The 23881-nt window shown below is 43.8% G+C and overlaps 1 protein-coding gene across 1 annotated transcript in view; it reads left to right on the forward strand.

Annotated features, from left to right (window-relative positions):
- Positions 1-334: 334 nt before the first annotated feature.
- Positions 335-23881, forward strand: part of SLC2A2 (solute carrier family 2 member 2) — an 88153-nt gene continuing 64606 nt past the window's right edge. Inside the window, exons 1-2 of the mRNA XM_073578865.1 lie at positions 335-400; positions 23751-23846. Coding sequence (XP_073434966.1) covers positions 374-400; positions 23751-23846 — 123 coding nt within the window. The 5' untranslated portion in view covers positions 335-373. The remainder of the gene's footprint in view (positions 401-23750; positions 23847-23881) is intronic.

Below are 23881 nucleotides of genomic sequence, written 5' to 3' on the forward strand. Positions count from 1 at the left end.
AGATGATGAGAGAATTCTGCAATTTCTGGCTTGATAAGACCGAATTGTGGAAGGGAACTAGTGATGAAATGTTATGACTTGTCCTATGTTTAGCTCAGCTCTTACAATGATGCCCCTTAACACTACATATACAATGAATGTCTAACATGGCAGAATGTTAATATTTGTAAAATCAAAGCAACTTTTCAGTGACTGTGAATGAACAGCAGTGATGATGGCCTTTTGCCCCATGGCTGTTTCACAACTGCTGGTTGTTGTCTTTAGCTAGTTGAGAGCTCCCCCTCCTCTAGGACGGCCTCTATGTACCTGTATATATACAGCCACAGGTCACAGACAACATTCAGTCTCTTGGAGCTCCCTGGACAAAGAAACAATGGACAGGAAAATGCAAGAGCCGAAGGTATTATACTCTTTATATATTATTGTTAAAGGCAGAAGTAAAATGATTTCTGTAAATATATGGTCAGTAGCCTGAAAAAAGCGGTGGAGTCTGTATCTAAACCCTACCATCTATATACTAAGGAATGAAGACCGCGTTACCATCTACATCAATTGCTTATTGTCAACGTAATTGTTTATTGCATTGTTTTACCAGCCATTATTGAAAATGATTACATGACTTCTTGTGTCGTCAGCCGGTGTATAACTATTATGGTATATGTGGTGGAGTATACTAATATCCACTCACTGTGTATCATGGATACGTCTGCATTACAAAAAGAGACCTGATCTGACCACATCCGCAATCCGCATCATCTACCTACAACGGAATAAGACTTTTTCCTGAATGGTAACCATGTTTTGTTGCCATCTACAATCCGACACCTGGACCGTCCACACATCGGCCTATTCAGCTGTACAGCCATTCATATAGAGGGGACAATCAGCCAGACAATGGAGTCATTCCGGTATGACCCCTGTATAGACTCCACACTGTAACCCTTTGTTACATACACCTGATCATATTAGGTGTCATGGGAATTACATATATATAGATGTATAGCGCCCCCCATTTGCATGACCGTGTTGCCTAATTATATCTGAACTGTAAATTTGCAGTGGAAATCACAATATGATGACTAATCGGAGCAACAGTTTCTGTTCATGTAAAGTTTTTGTACATTACATAGACCAAAGAGAGTGAGCTTAAAGATTTTACTTACCATTAGGTTGCTATATATACATCCTTAGGGTATGTTCGCATGCTGCTATTTTTGCTTCAAATTTTCCTGGCCCCCCCCCCCAGATTATTGACAGGAAAAATACTGCTCACGTTTTTTATGTACTTAGTATGTTTTAGCGTTTTTCACTTGTTTTTTTTTTCCATTCATTTCAATGAAGCAAACATGCTGAAAGAATTGACGTCCTGCAACTTTCAAAAAGACACCCAACGTCTCAAAAAAAAAAAAAAGCACAGGGAAGAAAATGTAGCAAAAAAACCTGCAGAGAAAAAAAGGCTGCAAAAACGCCATATGTGAATATACCCCAATGAATCTCATTAGATAGAATTAATGTATAGCTATATCACTGGGGGTAAAGTTCACGAGATAATGTTCACGTATTATCTAACCTATTACTACATCCGATTACAAGTAGGTGCAGTACAATAAGGACAATAAGTATCAGCAGGAGGGATGGCTATGTATATTGAAAGATCAGAAGAGAGAAGCACCTACATAACAGTAACCTCTGCTCTCAGCAGCTGCCGCCCTTTGCTACAAGTGCACATTTTCCATGGATAAGCACTTTTCCTTTGACACAACAAGTTAACAGGTTTATGACCCCGCAGACATCCTCATGTACAGCTGCAGACTGCACTCTCTTGTACTATTCGTTATTAGGGTCATCCATACATAGTTTATATAGGAAAGACAGGACCTAGGTTTTTCACTAGTAATATGCTTTTAGTTTTGTTAAAGAAAGTAAAATTGGAAATGAAATTCCCATTGGTTTCTGGTACTTTTGAAAAGCGTGGGGAATCGTCAATGTCTAAAGTACTGAAATGTTAAACTGATTTAGAAAATAAAAAATTTGGTGGTTTTGTCATAATACTTGCTGCTTTGTACCCTATCTTTGCGCTTAGCGCCGTTGGCTTTTTGTTTAGTTTGATTTAGAAAATAATAGAAATTTTGAGCATTATTGTCATTCTGATCTCCTTTGAACAGCTCTTACTTGCTTACTGCAATAAGGAGTAGTGATGTGAGCGCACAGTGTGCTGCAAATATAGCTATATAAAGCGGATCTGTTGCCAAATTTTGCAATACAAATCTCATACATTGCTACATAATACTCTTAGACCTGATTAGACTGGTGTATTTACTTTGAAAGTCCATTTAAAATGGTTGTAGCCGTAGAATAAAATAGATCATGAGTCCCTGTGAATTCAATCTCCACCCACCAAGCCTGACTGACAGATGCAGTTTGTACAAAGCAGTGTGTGATCTCCACAGCAGGAGGGAGGAGGACCCTGGGGATCTGTAAATCAGTTTTTTGTTGGCCAGAGAATGAGTTCAGCTTTTATAAGGGATTAAACAGACACTCTGACAATAATTTTCAAAGTATGCACATCAGGCGCATTAAGTCTAAAAGATGTATTTAGGCAATAAAAATAGTGAATTATACTGAGTAAAGATCTGGAAGGAATTGCTTGGTCAAAATAGTAATAATTGCTCAAAGTACTTGTATACATTGCATGACGTGCGCCAAAATCCACCACTGACTGACAGCATGTTTGTAGATTTGCAGTCATTTAGTCACGCGGATGGTATTTCTTATGTGCAGTGATAAATTGTTGTGGACGCATATGCAGTCATAGTTCTCGGCAGCACATGTTCTGTTTACACTGCACAATGTGCTGCCAAGAATGCTGATTTTTTAAGGATACTAAAATACAACCTGTCAGTAGTATCAACTCCCCTAAGCCAACATTATGGACATGTAAATCATAGTAAATTGAGTAAAATGATACGTTGATATCTGTAATATGAAGTTTTATTCCAGAGAAATCCATTTTTTCCAAATATGACTTAAGTTCTATGGTCAGGACATGGATCTCCCTGAGAATCTGCCTCCAGTACTTAATTTAAATGAAAGGGAATGTTACCAGTGAGAGACATGTAGATCAGGAGAGCAGACTGTCAGTCATTACATGTCTCACACTGGTAATACCCAATTTTATCTAAAATAAGCTCTGCAGCCAGATTCTCAGGGAGATCAGTGGCCGGCCCAGCTCATTTACAAATTAAGACTCATGTGACAAAGCTTGATAATGGGTTGATATTGACATTTCAGATCACTACTTCCAATAGGTGGCACTAGAGCTCTAGTCCTCTTCCTCTCTGAAGAGACAATTTGCATATGTAAAAATTAAATCAACAAAATCTTATGCATGTGTGTAGGAAGGAGGCATATGTGCTTACTGCAGGCTCTCGTTACTTTATCATGGGTCTATACAACATACCTCTGTAATAAGTCTGAATGCTGAGTGTATATTTAGAGAAATTGTGATATTGAGCCAGATATTACTCCACCTACAGTATGGAACGTGAATATTTACCTACTGGAAGTAAAATTTAAAACCACCAAAAAATTTGATCACTCTTTTCTTTCTCAATTCAATTTTCTTATTAATAAAAAGATGCTTGGACAAGTAAGATGCTCCATTATTATTATTATTATTATTATTATTATTATTATTATTATTATTATTATTATTATGCCATTTATTACATTGTGCTTTACATGTGAAAAGGGGAATACATAATAAAAAACATGTACAGTAATTTTGAACAAAACAAATCACTTACTGGTACAGGAGAGAGGGACCTGCCTGTGAGGGCTCACAATCTACAAGGGATGGATGAGGGTAGAGCCGGTTGTACAGTGGTATGGTGGAAAGAGAGTTGCTGCAGGTTGTACACCAAAAGATGTGGGTCTTGAGGTTCCTTTTGAAGGTTTCCATGCTAGGAGAGAGTCTTGATATGTTGGGGTAGAGAGTTCCAGAGTAGGGGGATGCACAGGAGAAATCTTGTATTTGATTGTGGGAAGAGGAGATAAGAGGGGAGTAGAGAAGGAGATTTTGTGAGGATCAGAGGTTGCATGCAGGTAAGTGCCGGGAGACTAGGTCACAGATGTATGGAGGAGACAGGTTGTGTCTGGCTTTGTATGTCATGGCTAAGATTAGGAACGGTAGTCTTTGGGCAATGGGGAGCCAGTGAAAGGATTGACAGTGAAGAAGGGCTGAGGAATAGTGGGGGGGAAAAGGTGGATTAATCAGGCAGCAGAGTTTAGGATAGATTGGAGAGGTGCGAGAGTGTTAGAAGGGCAGCCTCAAAGCAGTAGGTTACAGCAGTCAAGGCGGGAGATGATGAGGGCATGCTCTACTGTTTTTGCAGATTTTTGGTTAAGGAATGTGCAGATCCGGAAATTATTTTTGAGTTAGAGTTTGCAGGAAGTGGAAAGGGCTGGGAAATGTGGTTTAAAGGAGCAATCAGAGTCAAGAATTACCTTGAGGCAGCGGTCTTGCGGGACTGGAGAGAGGGAGCAGCCATTGACTTTGGTGTATAGGGATGTTGAAGGGGGTTGAGTGGGATAGGGGAAAGATGATGAATTCTGTTTTTTCCATGTTAAGTTTTAGAAATCTACCAGAGAAGAAAGATAAACTAGAGACCAGACATTGTGTGATTCTGGTTATTAAGGAGGTGATATCGGGACCAGATCTCTGTGTCGTCAGCATAGAGAGGATACTGAAATCCGTGAGACTCTATCAGCTGTCCAAGTCTGAGGGTGTAGGCAGAGAAGAGCAGGTGTCCTAGGATTGAACCTTGGGGGACACCGACAGGGGGCGAGATGAAGAGGTGGTGTGTGAGTGGGAGACACTGAATGTCCATTCTGTTAGGTGTGAAGAGATCCAAGATAGGGCCAAGTCTGCGATGTAAAGAGAATCTATGTATGTAGCGATTTTGGAGGGCACCACCCATATAGACACTAGTGCTCAACTTCTACATATCAAATAATGTAACCACATTTGAAAAAGAAAGAAATATGTAGACAACAGTGATCACCTCACAAATTTTATTATGTTAACAACAATCAGTAAACAAGAAAAGCCACAAATTGATTAAAAACATTTAAAAACACACAAATGGCTATAATAAAGCAAAAGACCAACCTAGTCTGTATATGACCTAGGTTCACCCAACCTATGGTTCCCAGTCTATTATCCAAGTCAAAACGCAATTGGGGTGCTGGAAATGAAAAAAAAAATAAAACAATCTGCCTATATGGAAAATGTTGTCCATTTAGTTAATAATAATAATTTTTATTTTTATAGCGCCGACATATTCCGCAGCACTTTACATTTCAGAGGGGATTTGTATAGACAATAGACATTACAGCATAACAATAATCACATACAGTAGATTATAGCAAATACCAAGAGGAAAGAGGGCCCTGCTCGCAAGCTTACAGTCTATGAGGAAAGAGGTAGACCCGAAAGGTGGGTGGTAACAGTTGCCCTGATTGTATGGACCAGCCATAATGTTAAGTGTGTAACAATTCAAACACAGAGGGCTAATGGATGCATAAAGCATGTGGGAACAAGATGCAGGAAATCTGGTTATGGTAAAACTTTTGGCTGTGCCACACAGGGATAGATTAGGTTAATGTGTTGAGGCGATAGGCCAGTCTGAATAAATGCGCTTTCAGGGCACACTTAAAATTGTGGGGATTGGGGACTAATCGTATTGACCTGGGAAGTGCATTCCAAAGAATTGGCGCGGCACGTGTAAAGTCTTGGAGACGGGAGTGGGAGGTTCTGACTATTGAGGATGCTAACCTCAAGTCATCAGCAGAACGGAGGGCGCGGGTAGGGTGGTATACTGAAACAAAGGAGGAGATGTAAGGTGGTGCTGAGCTATGGAGGGCTTTGTGGGTGAGGGCAATAAGTTTATACTGAATTCTGGAGTGGATGGGTAGCCAGTGTAATGACTGGCACAAGGTAGAGGCATCGGTGTAACGATTGGTGAGGAATATGATCCTGGCTGCAGCATTCAAGACAGATTGGAGAGGGGAGAGTTTGTTAAGAGGGAGACCGATTAGAAGAGAGTTACAATAGTCGAGACGAGAATGAATAAGAGAAACAGTAAGAGTTTTTGCAGAGTCAAAAGTAAGAAAAGGTCGAATTCTAGAAATGTTTTTGAGGTGCAGATAACAAGAGCGAGCCAGTGATCGAATGTGGGGGGCAAAGGAAAGCTCGGAATCAAGTATGACCCCAAGACAGCGGGCCTGTTGCTGGGGAGTAATAGTGGAACCACACACAGAAATGGCAATGTCGGGTATAGGTACATTAGTAGAGGGAGGAAACACCAGGAGTTCAGTCTTTGACAGGTTCAGTTTCAGGTATAGTGAGGACATGATATTAGACACAGTGTTTAGACAATCGCCGGTGTTTTCTAGAAAGGCTGGCATGATGTCAGGAGAAGAAGCGTATAATTGGGTGTCATCAGCATAGAGATGGTACTGGAAACCAAATCTACTGATTGTCTGACCAATAGGGGCAGTGTACAAGGAGAAGAGGAGGGGGCCTAGAACCGATCCTTGAGGGACCCCAACAGTAAGGGGAAGGTGAGAGGAGGAGGAACCGGCAAAAGATACAGTAAAGGAGCGGTCGGAGAGATAGGAGAACCATGAGAGAACGGTGTCCTTGAGGCCAATGGAACGGAGCATAGTGAGGAGGAGCTGATGATTCACAGTGTCGAATGCTGCAGAGAGATCCAAGAGAATTAGCATGGAGTGATGGCCATATGATTTAGCTGTTAGTAGATCATTAGAGGCTTTAGTGAGGGCAGTTTCAGTGGAGTGTAAAGAGCGGAAACCAGATTAGAGAGGGTCGAGAAGAGAGTTTTCTGAGAGATAGCGGATAAGACGGGAGTGGACCAGGCGTTCCAGGAGTTTAGAGATGAAGGGAAGATTAGAGACAGGTCTATAGTTAGCGGCACAGTTTTGGTCGAGGGATGGTTTTTTAAGTAGTGGATGTATGATGGCATGCTTAAATTAGGAGGGAAAAATACCAGAAGAGAGAGAGAGAGGTTAAATATTTGTTAGGTGAGGGGTGACAGCAGGGGAAAGGGACTGGAGGAGATGTGACGGAAATGGGTCACTGGTGCAAGTGGTTGGGCGAGAAGATGCAAGGAGCCTGCTTACTACTTCTGTGACTGGTTCAAAATCAGAGTGAGCTAGATGCAGTGGGGGAGGGAGGACAGTGCATGGTATGAGGTGATTGGGAGATAATTTCCTATTGAATCTGGTCAATTTTTTCTTTGAAGTAATTGGCCAGATCATCAGCTCAGAGCTCCGTGGTTGGGGCCTGTACTCTTGGGTTGAGTAGAGAATGAAAAGTGTCAAAGAGACGTTTCGGGTTATAAACTTATAATGGATGAAATCTTCGGGTAGATTGGATTTTCTCCACAGACGTTCAGCGCACCTGGAGCACCGCTGCAGGAAACGTGTTTGCACCGTGTGCCAGGGTTGTTGCCGTCTGCGTTGTGGTGTTCTATTTATAGGGGGTGCAAATTCATCCAGGACACTTTGAAGTGTTTCATTGTAATGCTTCAATGTAGAATCAGTACATGAGAGGGAGGAGATAGGGGCCATTGAAGACTGCAAGTTCTTCATAAGTTTCTGGGTGTTAATGGCCTGTATGTTTCTATAAGTCTGGACAGTGGGGGTGACCTGAGCAGCCTGGCAGTTCTTGATAGAGAATGAAAGAAGATTGTGGTCAGAGAGCGGGAGAGGGGAGTTTGCAAAATCATCCACTGCACAAAGCCAAGAGAAGACCAAGTCGAGGGAGTTTCCATCTTCATGCGTTGGAGAATTAGTAAGCTGCGAAAGGCCAAATAAGGAGCTTAGAGATAAAAGGTGAGTAGCAGTTGCCATTATTTAGTTGCAATACAATAAAGTGCATTGATCTTATATAAAGTGCAGAGTGCAATGCATTATTTCATATGAATGCAAAAAGATATAAAAAGGTATAAAGTAAAAAATTATATATAGGTTCCAAAAATATACTATACAAGTATGACCAATTTTAAGAGGAATATCATATCAAATGATATGAGAGAATTTGTAGTAAGAGGGAACGGTTGAAGACAGAGGACAGGTACAGGAGGAGGAAATAGTAATGTTGCTTGGATTTTCCAGTTAATAGGTCATCACTGGTGATTTTAGTCAGGGCAGTTTTAGTGGAAAAATCCGGTCAGAAACCGGATTGTAAGCAGTCAAGAAGGGAGCAGGAGGAGAGATGGGAGAACAGTTCAACATGTATGTGTTGTTCCAGTAGTTTTTAGGCATAGTGGAGAAATGATATGGGGCCATAGCTAGACACTGAGGATGGGTTAAGTGAGGATTTTTTGAGGATGGGTGTGATCGAGGCGTGTTTGAAGCAAGAAGGGAAGACACCAGATTTTAGTGGCAGGTTGAAGAGAAGGGTTGGGATGAAGACAGTGATGAGGTTTGTGATAAAGTAGGATGGGATGGGTCAAGTGCACAGGTCGTGAGATGTGATCTGGAGAGTAGAGAGAAAAGTTGGTCTTCCATAATGGCGCAAAAGCTGGTTTTGGAGTAAGCTTTGCCTGATGTTATCAATCTTCTGCTTGAAGAATAAGGCACAATCTTCAGCTGACATGAGAAGGGAGGGAGAGGGTGTTGGGGAATGGATGAGAGTATTGAAAGTGTTGAAAAGCTGTAGGGTTGTGGGATAGGGAGGATATGAAAGATGAGAAGTAAGTTTGTTTTGCTGCAGTGAGTATGGACTTGAAATTGGTGAGGGACTGTTTTATGTGATGAAGTGCTCATTGGAGTGGGATCTTTTCCATCTCTGCTCAGCAACCTTGGAAGCCCGCATCAGTTCTTTAGCCAAGTTGGTGTGCCAGGGTTGCCTGTTGATTGTGCAAGCTTTGCTATGTGTGAGGGGGGTGACCGAATTGAGAGCTTCAGCTATTGTGGTGTTATACAGAGTGACAGCAGTGTCTGCATAGTGTAAGGAACTTATGTCTGCAATAGAGAAAAGGGATTCAAAGAATGAGTGTAAATCAAGGTGTTTGAGATTTCTACAAGGTTGTGCAAGTTTGTGGAGTGGGGATTGTGAACCTGGAGAAGAGAGGGAAGAGAATGTAAGTAAGTTGTGGTCAGACAGAGGGAGAGGTAAGTTAGAGAGGTTAGATAGGGAACAAAGATGGGTGAAGATGAGGTCCAGTGTGGCCTTATTTGTGAGTGGCTAAAAGAGGAAGTGGGATAGAAGCTTAGAGATGGGTGACTTGGAAGGATCAATGGGGATGTTGAAGTTGCCCATGATGATAGTGAGGATGTCGGTGGAAAGGAAATTAAGTAGCCAGGTGGTAAAGTGAGAGCAGTGTGCCGTTGAAACCTAATATTTTATGGGAAATGATTGGTATGTGTTGACTGTTGTATATTTTTTCTTGTGGTTGCTGCAATTCTCTTCATTTTGTGAATTCTGTATATGATTGTGTAGTCCTCCCATGTAACAGTATTACATCTCTTAAGTAAAGGATATTTGCAAATTACTGTATTCTTCCAAGGACAAGCTCTTTTTAGTGGGACCAGGGATGGTGAAAAAACGGAAAAAAAAATTAATACTTCAGAGACTGGAGTTACTCATCCATACTCAGGTCATCACCTGAACACTGAAACCACTGATTTCCACCTCCTTTGGCCCATTAGTAAGAGGCTGTCTAGTAGTGGGCAACCTTTTTAAGGCCTCCATATATAGTAGATAAAAGACTGCTGAATCTGCTGAGTTGAATGGGACCAGCTGACTATTTGATTTATATGAGGATCAGACGATGTCAGAGGAGAGATGGATTGGATCATTGAAACATCAACGGATGATTCTTTTGATTGCAAGGTAGATAAGCCCCTAAAAAAGGAGTCTGGCAGATGCTCTTCTTCTCTCCACCTGTTGAAAACACGTGAATGCTCCACCAAACTGGAAGATCTAGCTGTTTGCTTAACATTTTGCCAACATTTATGAGTATGTATTTATTTATTTAATTCATTTATATAGCTCCATTAATTCCACAGTGCTTTACAGACATTATAATCATTGTCCTCATTGAGGTTCACAATCTAAATTCCCTAACAGTATATGTCTTTGAAGTGTGGGAGGAAACCGAGGAACCTGGAGGAAACCCACGCAAACATTGGAGAATGTACAAACTTCTTGCAAATGTTGGATTTGTACCCAGGACTCCAGCGCTGTAAAGCGATAATGCTAACCACTGAGCCACCATGCTGCCCATTATGAGTATGGTCAGCCTTATACGAGTATGAGAGATTATAAGAAGGCATTTATTTGTAGTTACTTTGCATTATTTATCTTGTTCTGTTCCTCTGTTGTATCATAGTCCGGTGCTGTGTTCACAATTCTGCTCTTTGTCAGTTCAGATAAGTTTGTCTAGAAGCTTATCTGAGTTTCTATAATGAAATGAGACCTTTGCATAGCTAAAGGTACCGGCACATTTAGCGATGCACCAGCGATCCCGACAACGATACGACCCGGTCAGGATTGCTGGTGCATCGCTAAATGGTCGCTAGTGAGCTGCCACACAGGCAGATCTCACCAGCGACATCGCAGCGGTTGGCGGTCGTTACTTACCTGTCAGACGCGGCAATGAAGACGTCCACGCGTCACTCGGCGCCAGCAGGAAGTGGCCGATGAGAAATGGCCCAGGACGTTCTCGCGCGATCAGCAATAACCAGCGGGGGGAGCCAGTCGGAGGAAAGTATCACACATAGCGATCTCGCTTAGTGTGACGGGCCCTTAACAGCAATCCCAGAATCAATGTGACGGTCCCAATTTTGGGGGGTGCTGTTCCGATATGAGGAAACTATCCTGGGAGGTCAGGGCTGTGTCCCGACTTCCACACACTGTGCAATGTCTTCTCTCAATGTCTTCATTGTTCCTTAGTGCCTGAGTTGGCAAAGCTGGCATCTCTCTGCTCAACACATACTTACTGTACAATCAATGAAGTAAACAATTCTGTTTTTTAGAGATTTGGCCTCTCTGGGATTTGAATGCCCAACCTTTTCTTTACTTGAATGGTCAGTGTATTTTCCCAAATTACAGGCAAATTTTAGTAACACATAAGGGAAAATGAAAGTCAATTTTTTTTTAAACCTATAAAATTGCTACAAAATAATTAAAAACAATTTTAAAAATGTCATTTTTAACTCCTAAAATGTAACACTGAGGCCGTGCTAACACAACATAACACACAACATAGATGCTGTGTTTTTTCAGCTGCTTTTTATCTGTACGTTTTCTGCAAGTGTCTGCACCACACTAATCAATAACAGTATTCTCTGATTATTGCGTTTTTGCTGCATTTATGTTGTCTTTTATCCCTTATTTGAACATGTTTGGTGCAGATGGGCAGCAATGTTTGTAATGCTTTTTTTATACAGTGCAGAAAAGCTTTGATTCTGCTCTTAAAAATGCAGCAGCGTTTTTTTCACATGTATTTTTAATAGGCTCCACATAGAAGGCTATAGTTAAAAAATGCAACGAAACAGCACAGTTCAACAGTGTCTTTGCGTGCAAAGTGGGCAGGAGTTTCCATGAAATCATATCCACTTTGGATATTTAAGACGTATTCACATATAGTACAAATGCTGCCTTAAACTGTCCAATCATATCGGATGTGATTTAATGAAAACTGCGCCCGCTGAGCGTCTAATGACGCTGCTGAGAAAACTGCGCCTGCTGACCGTCTAATGATGCTGCTGAGAAAACTGCGCCCGCTGACCGTCTAATGATGCTGTTGAGAAAACTGCACCTGCTGACCGTCTAATGATGCTGTTGAGAAAACTGCACCTGCTGACCGTCTGATGCTGCTGAGGAAACTGCGCCCGCTGAGCGTCTAATGACGCTGCTGAGAAAACTGCGCCTGCTGACCGTCTAATGATGCTGTTGAGAAAACTGCACCTGCTGACCGTCTGATGCTGCTGAGGAAACTGCGCCCGCTGACCGTCTATTGACGCACCTGAGAAAACTGCGCCCGCTGACCATCTAATGATGCTGCTGAGAAAACTGCGCCCGCTGACCATCTAATGATGCTGCTGAGAAAACTGCACCTGCTGACCGTCTAATGATGCTGCTGAGAAAACTGCGCCCGCTGACCGTCTAATGATGCTGTTGAGAAAACTGCGCCTGCTGACCGTCTAATGATGCTGTTGAGAAAACTGCACCTGCTGACCGTCTGATGCTGCTGAGGAAACTGCGCCCGCTGAGCGTCTAATGACGCTGCTGAGAAAACTGCGCCTGCTGACCGTCTAATGATGCTGTTGAGAAAACTGCACCTGCTGACCGTCTGATGCTGCTGAGGAAACTGCGCCCGCTGGCCGTCTAATGATGCTGCTGAGAAAACTGCGCCCGCTGACCATCTAATGATGCTGCTGAGAAAACTGCGCCCGCTGACCATCTAATGATGCTGCTGAGAAAACTGCACCTGCTGACCGTCTGATGCTGCTGAGGAAACTGCGCCCGCTGACCGTCTAATGACGCTGCTGAGAAAACTGCGCCCGCTGACCGTCTGATGCTGCTGAGCTGTTCAGTTTTGTTCCATTTTTTTCTCTTTAGGCTTCCACGGGATGTGTGACAAAAATGCCTGTAAAAGCACGTAGTTGCATTTCTATGTGCAGAATCAAAGGTTTTCTGTACTATAAAAAAAGTGCATTAAAAATGCTGCTTCAAATCTGCACCAAAAACACATCAAATAAAAAGGAAAACGCAGAAAAAAATGCATAAAAAATACAATAACAAAGGAGATTGTTATATAGTTTGGTGCACAAAAACACAGTATTTACATTATGTGTGAACATGGCCTTAAAAAAACAAAATGCAGGACCTCATATAGTGAAATTTGCGTAAAAATTAAAAAAAGGCTAGCTGCTACAACTAATAAATGAGCAAAAAATAAATCCATAGGTCCCAACCATCCTGGATCCAGCGGGACAGTCTCATATTTGGGTCTACAGCTTGCAGTCCTGGTGTCTGCTGAATGTCCCTGACTACCACCATGCCTGCTCTAACATCTCCTCTTGCCAGGGCAGAAATAAATGGTGGATATGTCTTGGTGGTGTGGCTAGAGGCATACGGTCAAGGACTGCCACCGCACGTCATGAGTGCCACATAGTTTATATTTCTTTCCAGTTTGGAAAAGTTGGTAGATATGCATTTGGTTTTCTATGTGCTATATGGCGTCCAGAGTGAAAGTAACCCTTTCCAGAATGCTAATCAGAAGGATGAGCAATTGTGCAGATTTGATATCAGTAAAGAGTGCAGAGAGATTTCAAGATGGCAGAATTGTGAATGCAGCTCTGGATTACAAAACAATTTGGAACTCAGGATTAGTACAAGATATGTGAAGCAATGTATGCAAAACCTTTTTATGTAAAGCGCCATGGAATAAATGGCTATATAAATGCATAGTAATAATAATAATAATGCCGATGGGATCTGATGGTTGATGTACACTTTAAACTAAATAGATGTGTGCACATTGTACTGTGAGCCTATGTATACATATGGTATGTACCTGTACAAGGTTACATTTGGGATATATGAAAACAAATTGCATCTGCTTTGTGTAAAAACAAAAAAAGAACAGCATTACTTCCCCCCTGCAGGAATAGCAATGCCTTTCCACTGCTCCCCCCATGGGGTCTTTGCTAACATGCCTGCAGCTCAGTGGTTTTGTACTATCCACCTCTGTATAATGCTGAGCTCAGTGATTCATGTAGACACTTTTTTCCCTTTCTATGTTACATTGTGATTTTGGAAAAATATTATATATGGTAAGTTGGGTCTAGCTCCTCTAATTGTAAGGAATATTGTTCCTTTGCAAAGATTCCGGTATGGACCTTGTGTTTTTTCATGTGAATCTTGGGAATGCACTCTTTTCAAGATACCCATCACAACACAGGGGGGAGGACAAAGTCAACAGCAAGAGCCATAAAGTGCAATTATCTTACTTATAGGCCTGTTGGTGACATCAGAGAATAGGGGGATGAGCACTAAGCCTAGGTTCACACATAAACAGTATGCTCCATGAGTACTGCGTCCGGCTTTCCATAGTAATCTCCGAAAAACAGAATGCCAATGGAAACCCCAACAGATCCCAAGTTGAGTCATTCACTATTATGAAGCCAGCAGAGTCACTTTTGACAGTGTCTGGTCTCTATCCAAACAGTAATAATCTGCTTTCAGAGAAGTAGAATAACATGGTCTGACACTGATGTGTGTCAAACTTGGCATGTTGGTAATTTTTGGGTATCGATTAATTGATGCTTTGATTGAGTAACACTTTAGTTACAGACGAGTGATTGCGCGCCCTTCGGGAGCGCGCTGCGATTTCGAACCACGCAATGGGGTGTAAACAACGCATCAGACTGACCTCACAATGGGGTGTAACCACGCCCCAGACTGGCGTATGTGCAGACTAACAGAAAACATAAATAACTGGTGTACGTCTCCTGCCACTCCCACCTTGTGTATGAAAAAGCTCTGATGTTAATACTGTTCAGGTAGAGCTATTCGATAGCGCTATCCATAAAGAAAGTGCACGGGTAGAGCACCATAGTTTTCAAAATCAGCAATCCTCTCTTCCTCTTTCAAATTCCTTCATCATTGTGAAGGCTCTTGCGAGTGGGTTAATTGCTTTCATTTTCTCTCCAAGAGATGACAGCTGTGCTGGGAGGCACTTTTTATTTGCTTGACATCTTGTACTTAATGCTTCTTCACTGTCCAAGATATAAACCTGGGCATACTACAAAACAGTATGGACCATGCCCAGGAGGTGGCGCTACTTGTGCTCCCATTGATGCGAAAGCAAGAGAGCTATTGTATTGTGTTATATTAGCGATAAAGTTATTGGAGTGCTGATGCTCTCTTTTCATCAACTTGACTAATTGGTCATCCATACAAATGGGACGTAATTGGATGCGCCCTCTCTTGCAGCAGGAAGGGAATGTTTTGTCCTGCGCCATTTCGTCTTTGAAATTTTTAGATTGGCAGAACTGACATTGAAATGTCAGTTCGCCAGCATAGTGCTCTTCAATACGTGTCTCATCAATTTGATTAAGAAGCCCTCTAGCGGCAAATGTAAGTTGCCGTCGTCGATTGGCTCTTGCATTTTGGACACATCTTCTATCTTGTTCTCGTCTTTGTGAAATTTGTGTATCACTTTATGCATTGCGTGTTGCTTGGTGTCGTGCAGCATTAGATGTTCTACCTGATTCAGTTACTTCATTCGTTTCTCTTGCTCTGGCTGCCCTCTGTCGGGCTGCATCAGCCATCAGCAGTTCTTCGACAATTTCATTTGTCTTCTGTTTCATTAAGACGCAGGTTACGCATCTGTATGCGATTCACTTCTCTACGTGCAGCAGCGCGATCAATTTGATCCATCTTTGCAATGTTGCCTCACAGGCTAACGTTCAAAAAAGGGCTTATGCCTTAACTCATCACCAGGGAGAGCTCCTCTCCTTATTAGATATGTCACTTAACTCCTATACATGGCCATAGGGTACCGTTACACTTAGTGACGCAAAAAGCGATCCCGACAACAATATGACCTGGTAAGGATCGCTGGTGTGCTGCTAAATGGTCGCTAGTAAGCTGTCAAGCAGTCAGATTTACCCAACGACGCAGCAACGATCCAGCGATCCATATAACGACCTCAGCGGTCGTTTGGACCTTGTCACACAGCAGCGATTCTGACGACTCCCGCCTGCGTCCTTGATTTCTGAGTCGCTGATGAGGTCGCTCGTCGGTGTCAAACACAGAGATGCATGCTGGCCAGTGGGACACCATCGATCAAAAAATGGCCCAGGACTTTCGAGCATGATCAGCGACATCTCAGCGGGGGCCTGGTCGCTGCTAAGTGTCACACGTAACGAGATTGCTGGCGAGGTTGCTGTTGCGTCACAAAATCGGTGACGCTTCAGCGATCTCGCTATGTGAGACGGGGCCTTTACAGTAGTTAGGTATCCATGGTTATGCCCACGCATATAGTGAGTTAGCTGCTAGTGGTAGTAACTAGGGATATCTAAGTTACTGTTGAGCTTGTTGAGCTGTGGATGACTCATTGCGCACAGACAGACGGGCTGTGGATGACTCATTGTGCACAGACACACGGACACGTCCAAATTAGGTATGTGGATATTACAAGAGCAAGGCTGTAATGGGGTGGTGTAGATGGGCTGCCCCTTTACAAGTAATGCAGGATTGCCCTGACTGTGGACTGCTTGCCAGTGGTGGAGCAGAAGCACCCAACATTACAGTCTAAGGCCTCTTTCACACTTCAGTTTTTTACAATCAGTCACAATCCGTCAGGTTTTGAAAAAAACGGATCCTCAATTTTTTTTTGAGGATCCGTTTTTTTTCCCCATTGAAATGCATTAATGGCGGATTGTGACGGATTGCTGTCCGTTGCATTCGTTTTTTGTGAGGATCCGCCAAAAGTTGCTGTCCGTCACCATCCTCAAAGATTTGAAAACGGAGCTTGTAACGTTTTTTTCCTGTGGCGGATCCTCCAGACACTCATTTAACCCGAAATTCTTTCTGGGTGCCGGACAAAAACATAATCTCTCTCTCTCTCTCCTCTCTCCTCTCTTCTCTCTCCTCTCTCTCTCCTCTCTCTCTCTCCTCTCTCTCTCTCTCCTCTCTCTCTCTCTCTCTCCTCTCTCTCCTCTCTCTCTCTCCTCTCTCTCTCTCTCTCTCTCTCTCTCTCTCCTCTCTCTCTCTCCTCTCTCTCTCTCCTCTCTCTCCTCTCTCTCTCCCCTCTCTCTCTCTCCTCTCTCTCTCCTCTCTCTCTCTCCTCTCTCTCTCTCTCTCCTCTCTCTCTCCTCTCTCTCTCTTCTCTCCTCTCTCTCTCTCTCTCTCTCCTCTTCCCAGCCAGCGTTTCCTTTAAATTTCCTCATTTTCAGGATCCGTCTGAAAACGGATCCTGTGCCATCCGTTCACATCAGTTCAAAACGGATCCGCTTGTATAACTTTTTGGCGGATTTCAACTGATGCAAAAAACTGAAGTGTGAAAGAGGCCTAACAAGTGGTAACATTTACTCAAGGGGTATGTTCATGTGTAGCGTTTCATTTTTCTGCAAAAATGAGCCCTGCATTTTACAGTAGCAGCAAGAATCTATGAGATTTCAGAAACATCATGCACAGTTTTTTTCGTGACTGATACTGAGCTCTGCAGCATTTTGAAATCTGCAGCATGTCAATTCTTTAATGCTTTTGCAGCATTTTTGGTAGTGTTTTTTGACCTATCAAAAGCAATGACAAAAGTGCCAAAAAACATAGCAAACAGGTTTTCGCTGTGCTTTTGCATCTTGAATGCAGAGGTTTTCTGCCAAGAAAGCCGGTTTTGGATGTAGAAAAATGCTGCAAAAATGCTGTGTTTGAATATAGCCTGACATACTGTATTTACAGTGTACTCTACAGTCTCTTGTTTCATATCTTCATGTCCTCACTGGCTTCACTGGTCTCCCAGGACTTTCTCTCCCTGACTGATCCACTTCTTGAAGGCTTTCTCCTTTTTCTGGTCGCTCTTCATTTTCTCCATGCACCCAGCCAAATTAGCAAGTTATCAATCTAAAAAACTGGTGAAGTTCAGTCCAGCACACAATCTGGCTTTATTACATGATCCTGGTAATACACAGCATATACCTAAAACACCATTGTGTTTCAAACAAATAGGTCTAATACACAGTTCAAAATGTGTTGGGGTTTTAAGTGGATGTTGTGTATGAACATGATCATATAAAAAAAAGTTTCACTGAGATGTGGGAATAACGGCCTCCACCAAGTGTCCGGGCCGGAACCAAGGGGACCGTCATCTAGGTTCCAGGGGAACCGTAACACCGGGGGAGCCGTTGTCGCCTCGCCCCAGCCCGCGGCTGCGGCCTGCCCGCGGTCGCTCTTGGATGTTGCCGCCTCGCTCCAGCCCGCGGCTGCGGCCTGCCCGCGGTCGCTCGTGGCCGTTGCCGCCTCGCTCCAGCCCTCGGCTGCGGCCTATCTCCCGCCACCTGCAGCCGCTCTGCCCTCACCCGGAGTTGTGGCAAGTCCAGTACCATCGGCGGCCACCACTATCCCGCTCCGATCCGCGGCAGGGGCCGAGCCTCTGCTTGCCGCGGATTCCCCGTCGCAGCTGCTAGCTGCACAGGTGGCCTGCCACTCGCCACCCAGCACCGCTACCGCTTACCTCAGTCTGGGGGCCGCGGCCCACTCATCCAAGGACTCCTAGAGGGCCGGAGGTGCCCCAGTGTCACAAGAGCGTTGGAACGCTCGAAGACCACGTCGACTCTTCAGCAGCTGGGCCCAGCGGCTGCTCCGCCGAAGAACCACCGTCCAGGATGCCGAGGGACGTCAGGACGGCTAAGTCGACTATATACGGTAGTTAAGGACCCGTAGTCGGTCATACCGCGGCCCTATAGTGACCGGCTTTTGCCGGACGTAGTCGTGTTCTACTCTGGTTGTGTTTGCTTGTATTGAGCCCCTGCGAGGGCAACCCTTGTTACCCCTTTTTGTTGGTCAGGGTGTGACTGAGGATAGTTACCTCTAGGCCTACAAAACTTTCCCCCCATTCTCAATATACTGTGGGCAGCTCTCTCTAGAGCATGTTTTTTCTCCTCCACTCCTTCCTCTGCCTGGAACAGTCAAGGGTAGCCTTTGGAGGAGGAATACCATATCTGACAGATGTGACCATCTCCCACTTACAAGTTCTTGCCTACCTACTACTCAAGTCGCCAAATGCTCCCTGAGACTCACCCTGACTTGCAGGAACCTAGCCTTTATGTAACCTAGGCCACATCTACAGTACGTACTTTTCAATATAGCCACACTCATACTCTCCACCTAGTCTTGTACTAAGTAAAAAAAACTACCTCAACTCCTAAAACGACTGACCGTTCTCACAATGCCCCACATTCACACCTGTATGTTCCTACAAACACAACACAGCACTGAAAATATGTTGCATGAAGTATGTAAATGGGTTAACTGCCCAAATGGTGACTTGAAACAATCAAACAGAAGTGCTGTAACACAAGAAAGATGGAGGGCTTCAGAACATGGCTACTTAAGGGGTCTAGTCCTTTTTAAGAGAGAGAATGCCATTTTCAACCCTCTTACAAGGTTGGATGTATTTTTATTACTGTTAAATATGACACAGTATTTGGGACTGAATTTGACTTATTCTAGCTACAATTCAATGCGATAGCTTTTTTCCTATTCTGTTGTAATAAAAGTGCAGGTGCTGGTATGTCACCACAGAACCGAGACAGATTAAAAGTTAAAGGGTTTTCTTTACAGGGATATGATACTCCTCGCAGGGAGAAAGCAGTTGGGGTTAAACTGGTTTTAAAGCAGTATATTAAGCAATCAAAAAGAATAACCGTTAGAAACAGGTGTTCTTGGAACTTATCAGTCTGCTGAGTACTTGCTTATAGGGTCGTCTTCTCTCGTGTCAGCGCCGTCAGCAGAGGCACTTGTCTCTCTAGTCGCTGTAGGCTCTGCAGTCTCTAAGTACCCACAACAGGGGTCTCAGGGGTTAATGAAGTAAGGCAGGGGGAACACGAGGCATTCCGGGTGTCCCCTGCTCTCAGTCTATGCTCCAAAACTAAACAGTCTCTCCACAGTCATCAAGGGCTCTGTGTCTTTATAAGTCTCTCAACAGGAGTCAGGGGCTCTGCACCAACACCGCAGGTACCGGGGCTACGCATGGGGGTCACTGTCTCTGCACGGGAGTCATAACGCACCTCTGCAGGCTCTGGTCTCACGTACTCACAAGATGCAGTCTCTCTGCGCAGTCCCCCAGGATTTGTCCTCTGAACAGGACTTCTCTCTTCTCTTCTGCGTGCAGCCGCAACCTGCCCTGTCCCCTGCACACACTGCTCTGAGCTTTGCGCGCTCTCAGGCTGCCCTCCTTCCTGTTCCTCTCTCCTCCCAGCAGTCACATGACCTAGCACGTCCAGGGTAGAAAGTCTTCCCCCTAGCAAGCTTGCTGTCTGGCCAAGTGGTTCCAGATCAGGAGCGGAGAAGGTAACCCCCCTCTGAGTCTTCTTGTGCTTCACCCCCTTACACTGTCCTATGTTATTCCATCATTCTATGCAGGGTGATACCCTGTGTATTTTATATCATTGTAGAACAACTGCAATATTACTTCCTGTAGCTCATATTACTGAACTTGTGCTGTTAGTGGATATATATATATATATATATACAGCCTGACCTGTCTTTATATGACACCATCATTATAATTGCTTATATCTATTAACTGTGATACTTCAACTTGTGTAAGGCGGCCAGGGGGGTAGTCATAGCAATGAGCTGTAGTGTTCCAACACCCTGGCATCTCACAGGGGAAATACACAGTCCCTTCTGTTGTGTGTGTGTGATGTGTGCAGCAAAGTACTCACTTCAGTTGCTGGAATCCCCTCAGTCTCTGTCACTCCGGCTTCACAAAACATTTCAAAGTCACACTTTTCAAACAACACAACTTTATTGGACAGCAGCACTTTTATCACATAGGCAGCACACAGCAAGCACAGAGCCATCTTCATATCTGTCCCTGCCATCCTGACAGGCTCTATCTTCTCCATCAGCTTCCCTTTCCCGGCAAACTGTATCCCTGGACAGTCCGTCTCCCATTTGTATCCTTGGACAATCCGTGTTCAACCTGTTTCCTTGGACAGTCCGTGTCCCATCTGTGCCTTTCCTGTCACCACTCTTTATCAGCCCCTCGTCCGGCTCCAATGGGGAGAAGTGCCGGGAACACTATCTCAGCTGCCCCCGCCCTGGTCTTAGACCCCAGATCCTGCCTAGGGATGATCCTGTCCAGCTGGTGCCCGTAGGCACTGTTCTCCGCCTAGGGCCCCTTACTGCAGCACCAGCTTTATCCCCACAGCCTGCAACACTCTACTTTACTACTGCTCTGCTCACACTACCTGCCCTTGGGCAGGCTGCCCAGGCTTCTTCTCTAATCAGGAAGTATCCTAGCTATACTTCCCTGCTCTGTGCTGCCACTCCCATTCACGTAACCCCTCTCCTACTCTATTCTATGCTTTTCTCTATCACTAATGTGCCCCCCTCTATTCTGTACTACACTGTTATGAATGGGTCACCGAGGAGAAAAAAAACCAAAACAAGCTAAGCCACAGAAAACCAGAGAAGTTGGTAACTATGCAGATTGCAGATCCCTGATCTTACCACACAACTAGCAGTAGCTGTGGAGCATGCCTACGATGAACCTAGACGCCTCGTCACGGCCAGAGGACTACATAAGCCTAAAGCAAGAAAAGAGAAAACTAACTGCCCCAGAGCAGACCCCAAAGGAATAGATAGCCCCCACACATGTATTGACGGTGAAACAAGATGAAGGCACAAACACAGGCAGGAAAATAGGCTGAGCAAATGATGGGGCCCAAACTAACTAGACAGGAAAGGAAAGGCAAGTCACTGTCTGCAACCTGCAAAAAACCCTACAAAAATAATGTCCAACACTACTGATAGCAAAATTAACCCTGAAGTCACTAGACTTCTCCCACTATATCCGCACTCTGGAATATTCTGAGACAGAGCAAAAAGAGACCGAACTAGTAAGGGACAAAAAGCCAATTGGCAAAATACTGATAAATAAGAGTGGAAATTCAGCTCAGCCCCCAGCCGGGGCTGGCAGACCACACAAAAAAATGAATAGACCAACAAAATCAAGTGTGAACATTAGCAGAAAAACTTAGCTTTACGAACAGAGCTGAAAACCAAGAGCTGACAAGCCAGAAGGAATCAGCAGCAACTGAATAGGGTGTCGGCTGTCTTAAATCCAATCTGAGAATCCTGAGATCCAGTCGTCATCCTCATTCTCAGGTGGCAGATCTCCACCTATCAAACTAGGCGCACCACCTCAAGAACCAGAGAATGAACTCACAACACTACACTATGTCCTATTCTAGCCCTAAACCAATAAACAAAACATTCACATTACAATGCATGACATCACAGTAGAAGAACATTAGTAAATAGTGAGGTGAACATGCGAACAGCATCCAGGAGTCCTTGTTTTATACAGCTATTGTATATATAGCTTTTTTATATCTACATAATATTGGTTTGATCTATGGTTGTTATTCCTCTTTGTGTTGCTGCAGGTTTTATTTCCTTTATATTACCTTGACTGTGTGATCTACTTCTGACTTTGCCTAAACAAAAATAACATATCTCAAAAACTGTGAAAGACGTTCACTTTATTTTATTATATTAAATTATGCTCAGTTTTGATAAAAAGCATCAAATACTTTGAAAGCAGCCTAATAATGTATTCAAATAAAAATAACTATTAGAAAAAACTAGAGTCAGGGATATACACTCACTGGCCACTTTATTAGGTACACCATGCTAGTAAGGGGTTGGACCCCCTTTTGCCTTCAGAACTGCCTCAATTCTTCGTGGCAGAGATTCAACAAGGTGCTGGAAGCATTCCTCAGAGATTTTGGACCATATTGACATGATGGCATCACACAGTTGGCGCAGATTTGTCGGCTGCACATCCCTGATGCGAATCTCCCGTTCCACCACATCCCAAAGATGCTCTATTGGATTGAGATCTGGTGACTGAGGAGGCCATTTGAGTACAGTAAACTCATTGTCATGTTCAAGAAACCAATCTGAGATGATTCGAGCTTTATGACATGGCGCATTATCCTGCTGAAAGTAGCCATCAGATGTTGGGTACATTGTGGTCATAAAGGGATGGACATGGTCAGCAACAATACTCAGGTAGGCTGTGGCGTTGCAACGATGCTCAATTGGTACCAAGGGGCCCAAAGAGTGCCCAGAAAAAATTCCCCACACCATGACACCACCACCACCAGCCTGAACCGTTGATGCAAGGCAGGATGGATCCATGCTTTCATGTTGTTTACGCCAAATTCTGACCCTACCATCCGAATGTCGCAGCAGAAATCGAGACTCATCAGACCAGGCAACGTTTTTCCAATCTTCTACTGTCCAATTTCGATGAGCTTGTGCAAATTGTAGCCTCAGTTTCCTGTTCTTAGCTGAGAGGAGTGGTACCCAGTGTGGTCTTCTGCTGCTGTAGCCCATCTGCCTCAAAGTTCGACGCACTGTGCGTTCAGAGATGCTCTTCTGCCTACCTTGGTTGTAACGGGTGGCAATTTGAGCCACTGTTGCCTTTCTATCAGCTCGAACCAGTCTGCCCATTCTCCTCTGACCTCTGGCATCAACATGGCATTTCCGGCCACAGAACTGCCGCTCACTGGATTTTTTTTCTTTTTCGGACCATTCTCTGTAAACCCTAGAGATGGTTGTGCGTGAAAATCCCAGTAGATCAGCAGTTTCTGAAATTCTCAGACCAGCCCTTCTGGCACCAACAATCATGCCACGTTCAAAGGCACTCAAATCACCTTTCTTCCCCATACTGATGCTCGGTTTGAACTGCAGGAGATTGTCTTGACCATGTCTACATGCCTAAATGCACTGAGTTGCCGCCATGTGATTGGCTGATTAGAAATTAAGTCTTAACACACAGTTGGACAGGTGTACCTAATAAAGTGGCCAGTGAGTGTACAATGGAGATGCACGCAGAGATCGGAAAGTTAACAAATTATTGAATAATAAATTGCCAGCTCTATTAATTCTAACTTATTTTACTCTTTAGAGCCTGACGGGGACCCTGATTTTTGCTGTGTTCACGTCTGTGCTGGGATCTCTGCAATATGGATATGGTATTGGAGTTATTAATGCACCACAAAAGGTAAAACATGAACGTCTATTTATATTATTATTATA

The sequence above is a fragment of the Dendrobates tinctorius genome, unplaced genomic scaffold (assembly GCF_039654945.1).
Source record: "Dendrobates tinctorius isolate UK_male_01 unplaced genomic scaffold, ASM3965494v1 ptg000060l, whole genome shotgun sequence".
In the NCBI taxonomy this organism is placed as follows: domain Eukaryota; kingdom Metazoa; phylum Chordata; class Amphibia; order Anura; family Dendrobatidae; genus Dendrobates; species Dendrobates tinctorius.